Raw genomic sequence first — 14,570 nt, 5'->3', positions numbered from 1 at the left:
TCAAAAGAAGATGAAAAAAAGAAGAGAAAAAGACACTGTTAACTAAACAAGCAAAAGGACCTATAAAGTTAAAAAATCAGTTGGGTGACTGTCAGATTTTGTAAGTCATATCTGAGTGCTCCTAGATCTGATCTAAAAACTGACCCAAGGCAAAAGACACAAAATGAGAACTGAAATTGATTTTCAGTTCTCATCTGATAACAACGTCAGGAGACAACAGATGCTTATTTCGGACTCTGCTAAAATTATCCTCCACTTCAAACAGTTTGCACTTAGGCTGCAGAATCAACATTTAATCTCCAAGTTTTATTGTTCCTCACTTCAAACTGATCTTAAGAAAGAAAAATAACAAAGCACAATGCTAATGTAGTTCTCTAACAGGGAAACTGTTTCTTTTGCAGTATTTAAAAAGCTTCTCTCACTGCTCATGGTGATTCTCTGCATGGCTACTCTGCAGTGAGCTGAAAACACCCAGCATATGCACTTTCCACTCAATCTTTCATTTATTTCTTCCTATCCATGAAGAATTCTACCAGCTCTGATTACAAAATTATTTTTTAAATTACACTGTTGCTGGTCCAGTGCAGGCTTCCCTATGCTGCAGGATGTGAAAACACTGATTTGCACCAAGGGGCTGATGTGGATGCAGCCCTTGTAAAATGGAACTGTGCATTGGTGTTTCACTTCAAACACACACTCCTAATCCTAAGCCTCCCACCTCTCCAAGTTACTGCACACTTCAGCCTGGAGGATGAAACAGTCTGAGCAGGCAAAACAATCACTGTGAAGACCAAAGTAAAAGAGAAGATGCACCATATTGAGATTTCAATTAATAAGAAACATTCCATCCACGGGACCAGCTAGAAATAGTCACTGTTAAAATGCCAAACTATATAAATATCAGAGACCTTTTCCACAAACAGGTTTTCTCTGCAGACCTCTTACTGCACTGTCCTCTGTGCTAATGCAGCCACAGCTGTGAACTGCAACTTGGTCTGTGGGAAGATTTAAGGAGGAGAGTAAATGCATCTCCACGGCAATTCAAGTTTCACCTCAGTCTATTGCTCTTAGTTCATCAAAAAAAGAAACTTTCAGCTCACCCCAAACCTCACAGAATGATCTAGAGAATTTACATATTTTCCACTGGCCTCACAAGAGCCATCCTTGAAAAATTACCGTGGACATGCCTGACTTGGCAGTTTACCTTCTGTGTCGGGGTAAGGAGTTTCACTGTATTGCTTTGCACTACAAAAAAAGTGTCCTCTTCCACTCTTCTGTTGCTGCTTTTTGTGAATGTCAGAGCTTCTCCATTTTGTTTGCCTTAGTCCTGGCCTAGGCTGCCCTGTGGTCAGAGCTCTCAGCTGCAGTCTGGTCTTTTCTCTGCCAGCCCAAGGTCAACGCAAAGAATAAAAAAGAGCCAAGACCTTTTAAGCAGAGTGGGTGAAAGAGACTGTTAGTTATAGGTGAAATTGTCAACACACAAAACCCTCTGCAGATTAATCCAAGCACTTCTTACACTCCCCACTTTTGAATTATTCAGGAATAAGTCCTTCTTGCCTTAAAAGAGGAACTTTGTGAGTAAGTGCAAACAGAAGTTTATGCCAGACACAGAGAGGAGATGTTGAACTGAAATTCAGCTTACAGCTACAGAGAAATTAATCACGGGACACAAACACAGCTCACTATGTTTCTTAAATAAGAGTCACTGTGTTACAGTTGCTGAGTTCAGTAAAAGGTAGCTTGTCATGAGAAATGAGTGAAATAAGACCAATACAAAACCTGTCTGTTTCTCCTAAAAGAAACTGCAGATATTTGGGGTGCCCTGACACCGAACAAAGTAAAAAATTAAGTCAGTCCTTGGGTTGTTTAGGTTGGAGTAAGATATGCACAGCTCTGCTACGTGATACCAGACAGATAGATAAACTGCTGGTTTATTAGTACATATTTGTAGGAAGATCTCTCTTCCTTATACAGAAATTGTAGAAAAACAGTAAAAAAATCCTTGTTCTTTCTATTCCTTTTTCCCTTCTTCCCTTTAAATGGTTATTTGTTTCCAATATTGTGGAGGTCCTCAGCTAGTCTGTACTTCCAAATTACAGGAACATCATAATTTCCAAGACAGCTACTCGGTATCAGAAAGTACCAGGTAACAGCTATGAGACAGAATCACCTTCCTGGGGACAAAGGAGTGGTGAGTGTTAAGGTCTTGGTACCCCAAATCTCTGCTGTTTACACCTCCCTCCCCATTCTTCTGCACTTTCCATTAATCAGAAAGTTTGACCAAAAAAATACTGCCTTCTAACCAAAATTTAAGAAATTTTCCTCTTAACCTGATGCAGTAAGAAGTGATTCATGAACACATTCCTGAAGTTATCCATGAAGTTCTAGTTCCCTGCATATGATAAGGACAAACAACACAATAAAGCAACAACTAAAAGTCTTTGGTCATAGTTTAACCCCCTTTCCAGGCAGCACCCACCCCAGAGCTCTTTTCCAAATCTTTTCACAGGGACACATAACCAGGCCCTGCTCTGGATGGCATTTTCTTGACACTTGCTGGTTGTCCTACTTGACTGCCTGTTTTTTTTGGGGTTATGAAACATTTCCACCAGCCAAACAGTGCTTTATGTACCTGCAGCAACAGGAATCTCAGTGTGATTTTGTTTGGGGCTGTCATACAACGTGTGGTTTTGGGGTGAGAAACCAGCTGCTTTGGGTCACTCATGGTCTGAGGAGAAGCACATGAAGCCAGAAACCACCAAAGGCAATAGTTTCATCCACATAAAAATGGCAGCAATGGACATAGGTGCTAGGTCTTGTGGGGTTTTTTGGTTGGTTGACTGTTTTCCTAGAGTGGACATCAAAACACTGCTTACTTAAACCCATCCTACTGAGCTCAAAAGAAGCAGAAAAAATGATCAATAGGGTTTTTTGGTTTTGGGGTTTGTTTTTTTTTTGCAAGCTCTGTTGATCTTGTGAAAGAGAAGAGGGCACTGAACATTGAGCTCCTCTTCTTTCTGTGTACAGGAGCAAGTTCTACAAAACTGGGAATTAATCTTTGGTCAGAAAATGGACAATCTGATAAAAATGGGCAGATCTCATACAGGAAGACACTTAGGGTGTGCTCATGTCCTGGGAACATTGTCCTCACAGGATCCTTAGAGTGTTCAAAATCAGCTCTGCTGCTCTGACACGCAGGTAACCCCAAACTTCACTCAAGCTGACAGATCTTGTGGCAGCTGCTCCTCTTCTGAAAGATCTGGTTTTCCTTTTGATGCTTTTTAAGCCTGGTTTGTCCCTATGGCTTTGTCTAGCTGTGTTTTAATTAGTTTGCCTCCACCATACACAGAAGAGGTTGAACTTGAGAAAACATCTGTAGCCTATTTTTATTTATTTCTATATCCCAACAACAGTGGGTGCAGTCTCAAATAATTCCTTGTGCCATGCCTACTGCAATGTTCCTCCAGTTGGAAACTGGGCAGTTCGATTTGTCTGTACATTAAATATGGATATTTACACTGCAAGTTTGTGTTGTTTCCACTGTCCACCATCATCCCCATGTAACTTCCAGCATCCCTACTTTCAAAACAAGGTAAGAGTAAGTTCACTTTGGTCTGCTAATCTAGGCAGGGAAAAATAAAAGTAGATTTGAGGCTTGGTACAAACCCAAAAATTGTGATCAAACTATATAGTTAGTAAATTGTTTGTCTAAATCTTTCATGTGTGATGAAAGATTATTATCATAATTCATTAGCAAATTACAGACTTTGTAATGCAGGCAGTCACAAATTTGGCTTTGTATCAATCAGTTGAGACCAGCTGGGTAGAAATTAACACAACTCTGGGATACATAAAATGAAGTGCTCTTTCATTTTTAATTCAGTGGAAACTTTGAAGGAAAGGAATGGAAGCCCTTTCAAAAATGTCAATATTCCCTGCTTTTTGTAAATCATCCCATTTCACTGTAGAGATACAGAGATACAAATAAACATACATGGGATGTATGTAACTGAATACCCCAGAAACTGCTCAATCAAAAGAAATTTAATATAAAGCATATGTAAAGAAAAGCAGCGCAGCTAAAAGAAATCCTTTCATTATTTCTGAGACGGTCATATACATTAGTGATCACCAGAATTATTAAACAAACACAAAAGCTAACAGCCAAGCCACTCACAAGATACAATATTGTCAAAATTCCTCCTCTGAGCTTTCCCAGTCTACCAAATGACCTTGTACAAAAATGCTTGTTTTGATTCTGTCTCCTTTGCCTAAGCTACAAGGCTGTGTATAGTGACAGCTGCATTTGGGAGCAACTTAAAACAAATTTTATCTTAGTGGCACCTAATCCAGAGACTGGTACAAGCAGCATGGAAAAGTCAGTGTCAAAATCAAACAATGAAGGCTTTTCTAGGAACAGATGCTTTTTCCCTGCAGCTGTAAAAACCTGAAAACAATCCTATGCCCCACTGTCTGGTCACGCAACTACCACAAAGCAAGGCATAAATTTTGCCACTTATTGCAAATATTTGCCCAGAGCTGCTATAACCCTTTTTAAAAACAGTAACAGGGATTTCTTGCTGGTGATTATGAGGCCATTTTATCCTTTAAATGAGTGCAGGGCTCTCCAATTTATGCCCACGATTCCTGGTACAAAACCAAAAGCACAACTTTTCAAATTTATGTTTTTACACAGACACAGGAACGTAAGAGAAAAACCCTAAAGAGGTTTACTACAGAGATGATGCCTGTGTCCCTGAGATGCTACGGATGGGGCAAACACTATTAATTCACAGTTGGAACAGCAACTGAGTGTTTTCTTTGCATAGTAATTACAAAGCAACATAGTGCAGCACTATCATTATACTGCTGCTTCAAGATACTTTTGACCATTTTGGTGTTGTAACTCCACAACCACTACTTTAAATATCCTTATCACCACAACTACCCAAAAAATTACCTCTTTTTATTCAGTGAACGCAGCGATAAACTTCAAGCTGAAATATTAGCTCTTAGGAAACAACTTCTGTAACTTAATGAATATAAGTAAATCCCCAGTTCCCAATTAAGTGAGCAATTTACAATGTCAAGCGTGTAGTTACGCTCCATATGAACTGATGGGGATTTTAGATTAGCTTCTGTTGTGTATTTAAAAGTGATAGCACCAACATGATTTACATAAGTAAAATATTTTCAAATATTTTCTCACCAAGCAAGCACTCTAAAATTGTGAAGTGTTGCCTTTCTTACCCAAGTTAAAAAAAAAAAAAAAAATCAACTTTTCCAGAACAACAGTTCATTAGCACCTCACTATTTATAAGTATAATTGGGTTGTTTGATGAGAAAACATGAGAGAACACTGTGCCTACTATAATTTGCACAAATACAAATTTCATTGTTTGAAAACAAATCAGCAATTCAACGAATGTGTTTTTTTTAATATAAGTGTATATCATGCAATAATAGAAGTGATCATATTATAGTTAACGCAGGATAGAAAGGTTAAACCACGTTCGAAACCACTTTAATTTACAAGCTGTAAATTAATTTTTTTTAATTGCAAAAAAATGCTAACTTGAATTTTTCATTTGTTATTCAACTAAATATAATTCACACAGATAGCAGCACTGTGCTATTTAGCTACAGAGTGCTGCTTTCCCACTCTAAATAGCACAGGAGCTGGGGACAGAGCTGTTTAATATGTTCATAAAGCTGCTTAGGTTTTCTTGTCATTTCATGCTAACACCTTTTTAATAGCTAGCATTATGATAGCAGCCTTGCATAAAAATTCACCAACCCGAAAGTAAAACACAGCAAATATTCAAAATCAGAATAGCAAGCGATGGTTTTAATTGCAGTTTTTAAAAAATTCAAGGTTTTAAATTAGGTCTTGATCCCCAAAATCCTTAGCATCCTTAAATTACATGAGCAAAGCCATTCAATTCAACATGATTACTTCTAAAATAAGGACAACTCACATGACTGAGCATTTACAGAGCCAAACCCATAACCAAAATTATAACAATGACTCCTCATTATTTTCAAATTCAAATAAATTGATCCTTATCCTTTGAGAGTTTCTCTCCAACCCAACTTACACTTATGGATGGAGGGGGAATAGAGACAGAGAAGGAGAGAAAGGAAGAAGAGATATAAACACACACACACACTAAACTGAGTGCTGACAAACTGAACGTTAACAGATGTGTGACTTCTAATTAGTTATATTAATCTGTGCTATTGGAACCTGCCTTCCCTTGCAAATCAAACAGCTTCTTTCGGAGTTTTAAACTCTCTGGGTGCTTCTAAATTTATGCAAGGGAAAAAACCCTGCTTTCAGCAAATTTCAGATAAACTACAGTGATAACTTTATGAAAGGAAAATATTAAATTATAATTATCCTAAACAGACACAGTCTTGTGAAACTAACCCTACATTCATATGAAAATACAAAGCATTGACTATAATGAATTTGATTCATCCTTGGACACAAAGCTTTACCACAGTAAACTCAGTCAACTGTTGCTCTTGCTTTTATATTCATAGTACTTAAATAGCGCACTTTAAAACAAAAAAAACTCCAATTGGCTTTTCATACATCCACCCTCCCCAAAAATAACGCACTTGAAAAACCCAAATGATATGAAAAGGCTTCAAGGCCTCTTTTCTCCTTTTCACAGCACTTTTTTTTTATTTCTGTTTGCAGTAATCTGCCTTTCACTTTCTCATTGCTACAGAACAAACGAGGAGGCTCAGCACTTTGAAAAGGGGGCTCAATGTGTAATGGGTCCACTAGAATTAATTTAGTTGCACCAAATCCATTGAGCAGTGAGGTTTTTTTCTCTTCTCAAATCATTTTGAGTCGGATGCAGCCCCCAGCCTTTGTAATTCTAGTAAAGCACTTAAAGTGCACAGTAGGTGTTCATCAGGACCATCTGGTCAAAAGCAAAACAAGCTGCTGATTTTGCCTTTGAATAGAATGAAGCAAGTGTGAATTAGTCTCTTCAATTAGCACTATTACAACCTGTCAAGTGCATATTGTAAAACAGGATTATTACAGTATTGGTCACCAGTGCAATTATTTACTCTCTGCCTTTTCTTGCATATAAAAATGTCCATGTTTACTAGTTTTTAATAACTGAAGATCGTTTCTTTAATGATATGCACGTCCAAACCCACCAAAATCAAATTACAGGTTAGGAAACGTATTCTGTCAGGAATATATTAAGTTTCATAATTAAGTGAGAAGTAGTGCCCTTTCTTTATCTCTCTTATTGCTGCTTCTGTTGCAGAAAAAGAAAAATAGTTATATATATTTTTTTCCAATGGGATATCTTCGAAACAGATCTCTTCAGTCAGGTATTAAGATATTTTAAGTGCCTAATAAAGTTATCACTGTTGAACAGGTACCTAAAAGGTATTTTCTCTTTATTTCCCAAGGAACTTCATAGAATTCCCAACACACGATCACTTACAAAAAGTTTATCAAGGATTACTTTCAACAAATACATTTTACTTTAGGAATGTGCCGGTTTTCTACGATACAAAGGCAAAAAAACCAAATCAAGAAGTTGATTTAGCTTTTGAAAAATAGATTTTTCTCTCCTCGCTGACAAAGTCAAAGCCTGGCTTGCTGGCAGCTCCTCATTTGCCACTGCAGAACACTGAGGCTATCACAGTGATGTTTAAATTATGTATACTGCTGTTACGACTTGCTATAAATTGAGTATCATTTCAAGATGACAGATTTCTTTAAAAAGCAAACTAAATGTTCAAATTTCACAAAAACAGGGCTCTCAAGTACAATAATGATAGCAATGTATTTTAATAGCTTGTGTGATACTAGAAGTATTTGAACAATAGAAGGTTTGTGCACCTCCTGTGAAATCCAAAAAGTGCTAGTTACTGATGTTTATTACAAGAGTCATTTCAAACAATTTTAATGCAAGTACAAAATGTCAAAACATAAAACAACTGTTTCTGAAATGATTAATAAATGTACCGTATTTGAGTATGTCTATTTCTGGTTAATGTACTTTATTGCAATTATTTCGCTACAGCATTAAAAAGAGGAACATTATTTATATATGTATTTCATGTCTCCACGTCAGTGTCTGATGTTTACTTGGAATGATCTCACTCAGCAACAACTGTCTTGAAAATATTTTGTTCAAACACCAAAAAACAGATCTGAAAAAGGTACAAGACAGATTATTTTTCTGCCTGCTGCAGGTAGTTCAATCAGCTTTCCTCTATTTATATATTACATTTATTTAGGCCTTTTAAATGCAGCTTCTGCCTGCATGTTCATAATGGTGATTTTTGCATCGCGTTTAACACTCACCCACTCACGGAAAAAAAAAAAAAAAAAAGTTTAAAGAAATTCATCACAAAGGATTTGATATGGGTCTGTCAACACAGAATTTACAGTTTATCTCAGCCCAGGCAGCCGTGTGCACAAATAGTTCCTCCTCCTGCCTGGAGGGCTATTGGATACATTGCCTTCCATCCTCCACCTTAGCCAGTGAGTCTGTAGGGAGCAGAGAACAAACAGATTACCTAGCACAGGTGACAGGGACGCTGAGCAGGCAGCCTCTGCTTAAGTTATTGGCTCAAGGAAGGGAATAAAGAGCAGTGGCAGCTATGCAGAGGCAGCCAGTCTTTAAAGACCTGTCTTCTCTGCGCTGTTTGCACAGATTTGATGTTTTACCAAGAATTCTAGTGCCCAGTACATGCTCTACGTAGTATCCTCAGCTGGAATTTCCAGCAGTTACAAAATCAAATCGCCAATCTGAGAAAGGACTGAGGGTCCAGCATGTATCACTCATCCACCCTTTAGCAGCCACAGCTTGTGCACACTGGATATTTTTGCAATCCTGCACACAGGAATCACAAAAACGCTTCAAAGTCTGTATCAAAAGAGTAAAATAGACAAATGTAAAGTCCTTGTTTTTAATGGAGCAATCCAGTTTGTTAAAAATGTTTGATTTTTTTTTTCTGTGTCACTGATTAAAACAAAAAGTGTAGAGCACACTATTGAGACAAGAAGTCAAGTCTGTTAAGTTTTTCACAAATTAGTTTGTCTGCCCCAGGATCAGAACACAAACTTGCCTTTAACACACATTCAAATATTTCCTCTTCTGAAAAAGGCTTTCCTTCATTTCTGTTAAATAATGAAACTACAACATGCAAAAATGAAAAGTAGCAGAAATGTTCATTTCAAAATGAGAACAAGATGGTAAGAATAGATAGAAAAGAAATTACCTTGAGTGTGGCAATGCCTTGTAATAATTTAGCACAGACCTTCTCAAACCAAAAGTTAAAAAAATCTCTCCAATTTCAAACAGCCTCTATAAATTATCTTAGCAGAATGAAGAACAAGTCTTCAGACAGAAAACTCCTTTTAGTCTTGTATTAGGAGTTCAATTTGTCAAATTGTCTTTATTTAACTATCTAATACACTGGAAATGTATTCATTCACAGTCTCCTAACTGGCAAAAAACCTACCAATTTCCAATTTAAAATGCAGATCATGGAAAAAAGTAACCATGATATTTCCGAGAACAGTATCTGCCCAGAATTAATTTAATACTGCAATTTTACAAGAACAAACAAATGTCAGAAACCTGTGACATGGATTAATTTACAATTTAGACCATCATGTTATTATTATCATTTTTCCAAGTTAACTACTCCCCTAGCCAACTCAAAAAAAATTAAATCAAATATAAAGAATTTTTACAAGTTCCATTTATTTTTTTATTTAATTTCCAAATATTCTGTATAAGTTCATGACCACAAAACAATATAACTGAATGTAACTTCTATTTTTTAAGATGAGAAATCAGATCTTAATACCTAAAGAGTTAATTACTTGGATAAAGAATGCTAAATAAAAAGGCATTTTCGTGTACCATCTAAAATCCAACTATTAAAATAATATGCAATAAATTTTGGTAGCAGGCATTAGCACTACGGCATCAGACTGCTCTCAGACAATTTTTGTCACATGGTTTCCCCATTAAACAAAACAATTTCTTTGAAAAAACAATTCATTTAAATATCATTTACTATTAAACTTGCATTCTAAAGAGCAAAAAAAAAAAAAAAACCAGAGAACTGCAGCAATAGTAGTTTAGGAAAGCACAGTTGTGAGCTCACTGGATTTTGCATTTAACAAATTGCAAAACATTTCTGCCTTCTGAAAGGGTGCTGGGGTTGAGTCTTTGGTGCAAGTCTGGGGGGGTTTTGAGACCCTGGGGAAAAAATATCTATTCCTTAAAATTCACAGTACCAATAACAACACCACACTGAACCAGTAGCCCCTGAGAGACAGTTGCACCCAACTGTGGCAAGAAGTAGAACATTTCTAGAATCTTAAATATTTCTTTTAATAATTGATGTAGTCATTTTGAATCTTTCTGCATAGGATATGGCATGTGAGTAGATTGCATTAACACTGCTTAAACATTTCAACTTGTCAGTATGGCCAAGTCGATTTCTGAAATATTTGCTGTATTTTCCCATCGAAACAGTAATAAAGGTAGAATAAATATATGCCACTGCTTTATAATCACTGAACATTAATGAATATTTTATGTCTTTTTAAATCTCCCTGTTTAATTTAAAAGGGTGAAATTAAGTCTCCTCCCTGCAATATGCCAATTATCTGTAAATCAAACAATAACTTGGCCATTATAGTCCTTTTTGTTAATATACCAGAAGCTAATTTGAAAACACTGAGCGGCATTTTTAGGCAATAATTGAATAGTCCTTCCTGCCCTCTTGTGGTTGGCAACTGCATCACTGAGCCTCTCCACCGTTACAAAAATACACCAGGAGGAAAGTAAACTATTAATTTGTTAAAGTGTGAACAAGAGGGAGAAGAGGAAAAAAAAACAAAAAACTAACAGTCTCTGGGGAGGACAGAAACCAAGGAGACAAGGAACGCCACCACCAACTCCTCCAAACCACAAGGACTGCCTAGATTTGTTACAATGATTACTCTATGCTAAAAGAAAAAAAAAATTAAATTAAGAAGCCATTAGGGAGTTAACATTCAAAACAGTGCTTGTTTTCTATAATTAGACAAATGTTCTCCAACCCTTTTACCTCAGCCAAATCCCCAGGGATTTCCAGGAGCCTTTGCGCAGGCAGAGACATTCACCTGTTCAGCATCAGCTGCACAACAAGGGCCACAGAGCTCCTTTCCTTTTAGCCCCTGAATTGGTCTTCACAATTTTATACACTCTGTTGGGTGTGACACTCAGAAAGGCAAAGAAAGGTTTTCTGCTCATGCTGGTTACCCGGTGGTTGGCTTTTTAGTTTGGTTGTTTAAGGGAAAAATCGTAATGAACTTTTAAATTCTGCTGATTTCCTAAGGCATCCTGAATGACTGTAGCCTGCCATTACCAACAAACAAGAAAACTTCAGAAGGGCAGCCTAAATCCCCCTGTCACAGATTTCTGGTTCCTTTAAGCCAGGTAAGACCCACCAGCAAAGAAGTGAATGATACAGCATTGATAAAAATGCTAACAAAAACCAAACATATACATGCGTGTGTGTTTTCTTTTAGAATCTCACTGTTTTAAAATTAAGGTAACATATGTGGATTATTTATTTCCATAAATATTCAAATTCTTTATAATTCTAGAAAGTCAAGGCTCAGTCCCTCAAAAGTCAGCCTGATTCAGGTATCTTTGTTTATTTGTATTACCACAAAAAGCAAAACTGAACTAACCATAGTTGATCTAAACCTAAGAAGCAGAAAACAGGCTTTCACACAGGGGAAAGATCAGAATTTAGATCTTAAAAAAAACAGGATTAACAATGAAATCAGTTAGTTTTTCATTGTTGGGTAAGATACCACTCCCATAGCTAATATTACAGAACTTAAATTAATTCTGCCTACCATGTCAGCATGTGACATGAAAAACTTCAATAAAATCTGTTCAACCCTAAAAGACTGTGAGAAGTGCCAGACCAATAATAGCAAACATACATTTAATTTGAAAAGCAAACATTTAATCTTAATATTTTGCAATGTGAATTCTGAAGATTCACATTTCTAGGTTGTTTGTCAAGTTTCCAGAAGGCAGTGGGTTATATGGAAAATAACATCCACAACATCTGGCAGTAGATACACCATGGAGCACTAGACAACAACCTTCTGGGTTTGGAAAGGAGTTTTAAAAACAAGCAAGGGACTGCTTTAAAAACTGCAAGGGACTGAATTCAGAGAGTCCAGAGTCACACCAGAGATATTTGTTCCTTCAGGACTTAATTCTGCCGAAGTTCTCTCCAATATCACCCCTTGCTGGCCATTCCACAGAACGGCAGCAATGCCCATTACACACAAAACCATTTGGCTACCAGGCCACTAAGAATTACAGCACTCCAACAGCAACCAGCACAATGGCTGAGGTGCCTACAAAATGGAGATGGAGCTGGTTAAAAGAAGGAAAGACGGAGGGAGCTTCAAGGGGCTTCAAGTAAAATGCAATTTAAGTAAGTCAATAAAGGCTCTTTGTGTATTTTGTATTGTACTACAATACAAAAAGAAACATCCTTCCTGTACAATTTAATAGATCACCTTTTTCTACCTGAATTCTTTAATCAACTTACAGCAAATCTTGATGATCCAGTTGATGAAAATCAAAAAGCCCGATAAAACACAGGAACATCTATCAAGACTGTGCAAACCCCCTTTAAGAGAGCTGGCATTAGCTATAATGAGCTACATTTATTCTTCAGCTGTGAAGCAGCACTCACCTCCTGAATGGTACTGCTTCCTGAGAAGTTGAGGTTGTACTCCCGCTGGACTTCTCGATGGGTGACAATCAGCATGAAGTTTTGATTTAATGACTCCTGCAGGGCCCTGAAATGGTTGAAAGAAAAACAGGAAAATTAGAGATAAGCATGTTATAGCTTGTTTTACAGTTAGATGCAAAAACCCCAGGGTACCCTAAACTCTTCATGGACAAGTCCAGGCACAACATTATCATCTCTCTTTTCACTCTTAAATGCAAGGAAGCATGCTGAGAATGACCAAAGGCCATTCCTGAACTCCTTCCTTAATAAGGTGACCGCAGCCTTTAAAGCTCTTCTAATGTTAAGTATGTTCAAAATGGAGAGAGTGCCATTATCTTCACAAACATCGGGTGTGTTTAGCACTCCTAATGCCATTAATAATAGGCTTGTCAGCATATTGATGGCCAGACCAAATATCAAGCTATGATGCACATTAAGAGCTGATGGTAAGTAGAACAAGGCAAAGCGTGCTCTTGCTTCTCTAGGGCTACCTGAGGCAAAAAACCAAATGGAAATTCTTCTGTTTAGTTTCATTTTCAAGCATATAAACCCAGCTAATTACAACTGGAAAAGTAACCACAGCAAAATTTCTCGTGTGGGTATTGAAAAATTAGAAAAGTTAGTTCTGCTCATATTGTTTCAAATGTACATTACGGAGGTTTTAATAAAAAAAATAAATAAAAATTAAATTTTAAAAATTCTTAAGATTCAGTTTGAACAGGTCAACTGTATCTTCTTTCTGATTTTCCTGGTAGTAAAATATCTGGATATTAAAAAGGCATCCTGACTGCTTAATTAGGTACAAAATTACTCAGGTTTCTACTTTTCAAAGTAGAAGGCAGGGCTTCTCTGACAGACATGGCAATTATGGCTGTGTGCTGTCTTACATATGCTACAAAACTGCAGCAACACTGTACCACAGCTTGGGTTTCTAAACAATATTCGTGCAGATTTGACTTGTTCAGTAGCATATTTAATTTAATTGGCCAATTCTCTTTTTTTTAATCGCATACACTTAAAAGAATGACAGACTGTGGATTTTTCCTTCACATTTTCTCTATTCTGTGACACTTCAAAATGCCATTCCTGTTAGCAGTAAGGGACAAATTCTGAATGCAGATCAGCACAACTGTATCTTATGATACAAGAAGACAAGAAGGACTTCTACATCATTTGAGACCTGATTTGTTAGTTTTAACTCCTTCTAGAATTACTCATCTGCTGTTTTGCTGCTCAGATGGGAAGGAACTCATACAATACTCACTGGATGCTTTAGCAAGAGAGACACAATTTGCTCAAACATCTCAAGGAAATTTATCTTACAAAAATACCTTCACTTGGAAACCTAATCTGGCTCCTGTGATATCTCATCATTCACTTACTACAAAATAAAATCATGAAGTGCTATTTCTTGTCCTTTTTGGTTTTCCAATATGGAAAATAAATATAACTCATCATCAGTGCTATGATCATGTGCATGAGAGACACTACAAATGTAACTGGAGTCATCGATGCTGAATATGTAGTTTGCTGCACTTCCACAAGATCTTCTACAAAAGGCCTAAAAAATTTTTAAAATATCTAAGAGTCCTTGAAAAGTGAGGAAAAAATAAAAAGAGGAGTCCTGAAAAGTTGTATGCCTATTTTGAAAGGTAATTCTAATTTGAGTGTTAGTAAGTTTCATATCCCCACAACCATATTTTCTACTGGCAAATGTTCAGTGGCAACTAAAATATCCTGCTGTGCTTTTTCAGATTCTG

The 14,570-nt window shown here is 36.8% G+C and overlaps 1 protein-coding gene across 1 annotated transcript in view; it reads right to left on the bottom strand.

Annotated features, from left to right (window-relative positions):
- Positions 1–14,570, bottom strand: part of FAF1 (Fas associated factor 1) — a 150,147-nt gene that overhangs the window by 90,456 nt on the left and 45,121 nt on the right. Inside the window, exon 7 of the mRNA XM_066325506.1 lies at positions 12,772–12,877. Within this exon, the coding sequence (XP_066181603.1) occupies positions 12,772–12,877 (106 nt within the window). The remainder of the gene's footprint in view (positions 1–12,771; positions 12,878–14,570) is intronic.

This window comes from Sylvia atricapilla, chromosome 9, assembly GCF_009819655.1.
Source record: "Sylvia atricapilla isolate bSylAtr1 chromosome 9, bSylAtr1.pri, whole genome shotgun sequence".
NCBI classification, from domain to species: Eukaryota; Metazoa; Chordata; class Aves; order Passeriformes; family Sylviidae; genus Sylvia; species Sylvia atricapilla.
This window is presented reverse-complemented; position numbering and strand designations above follow the sequence as displayed.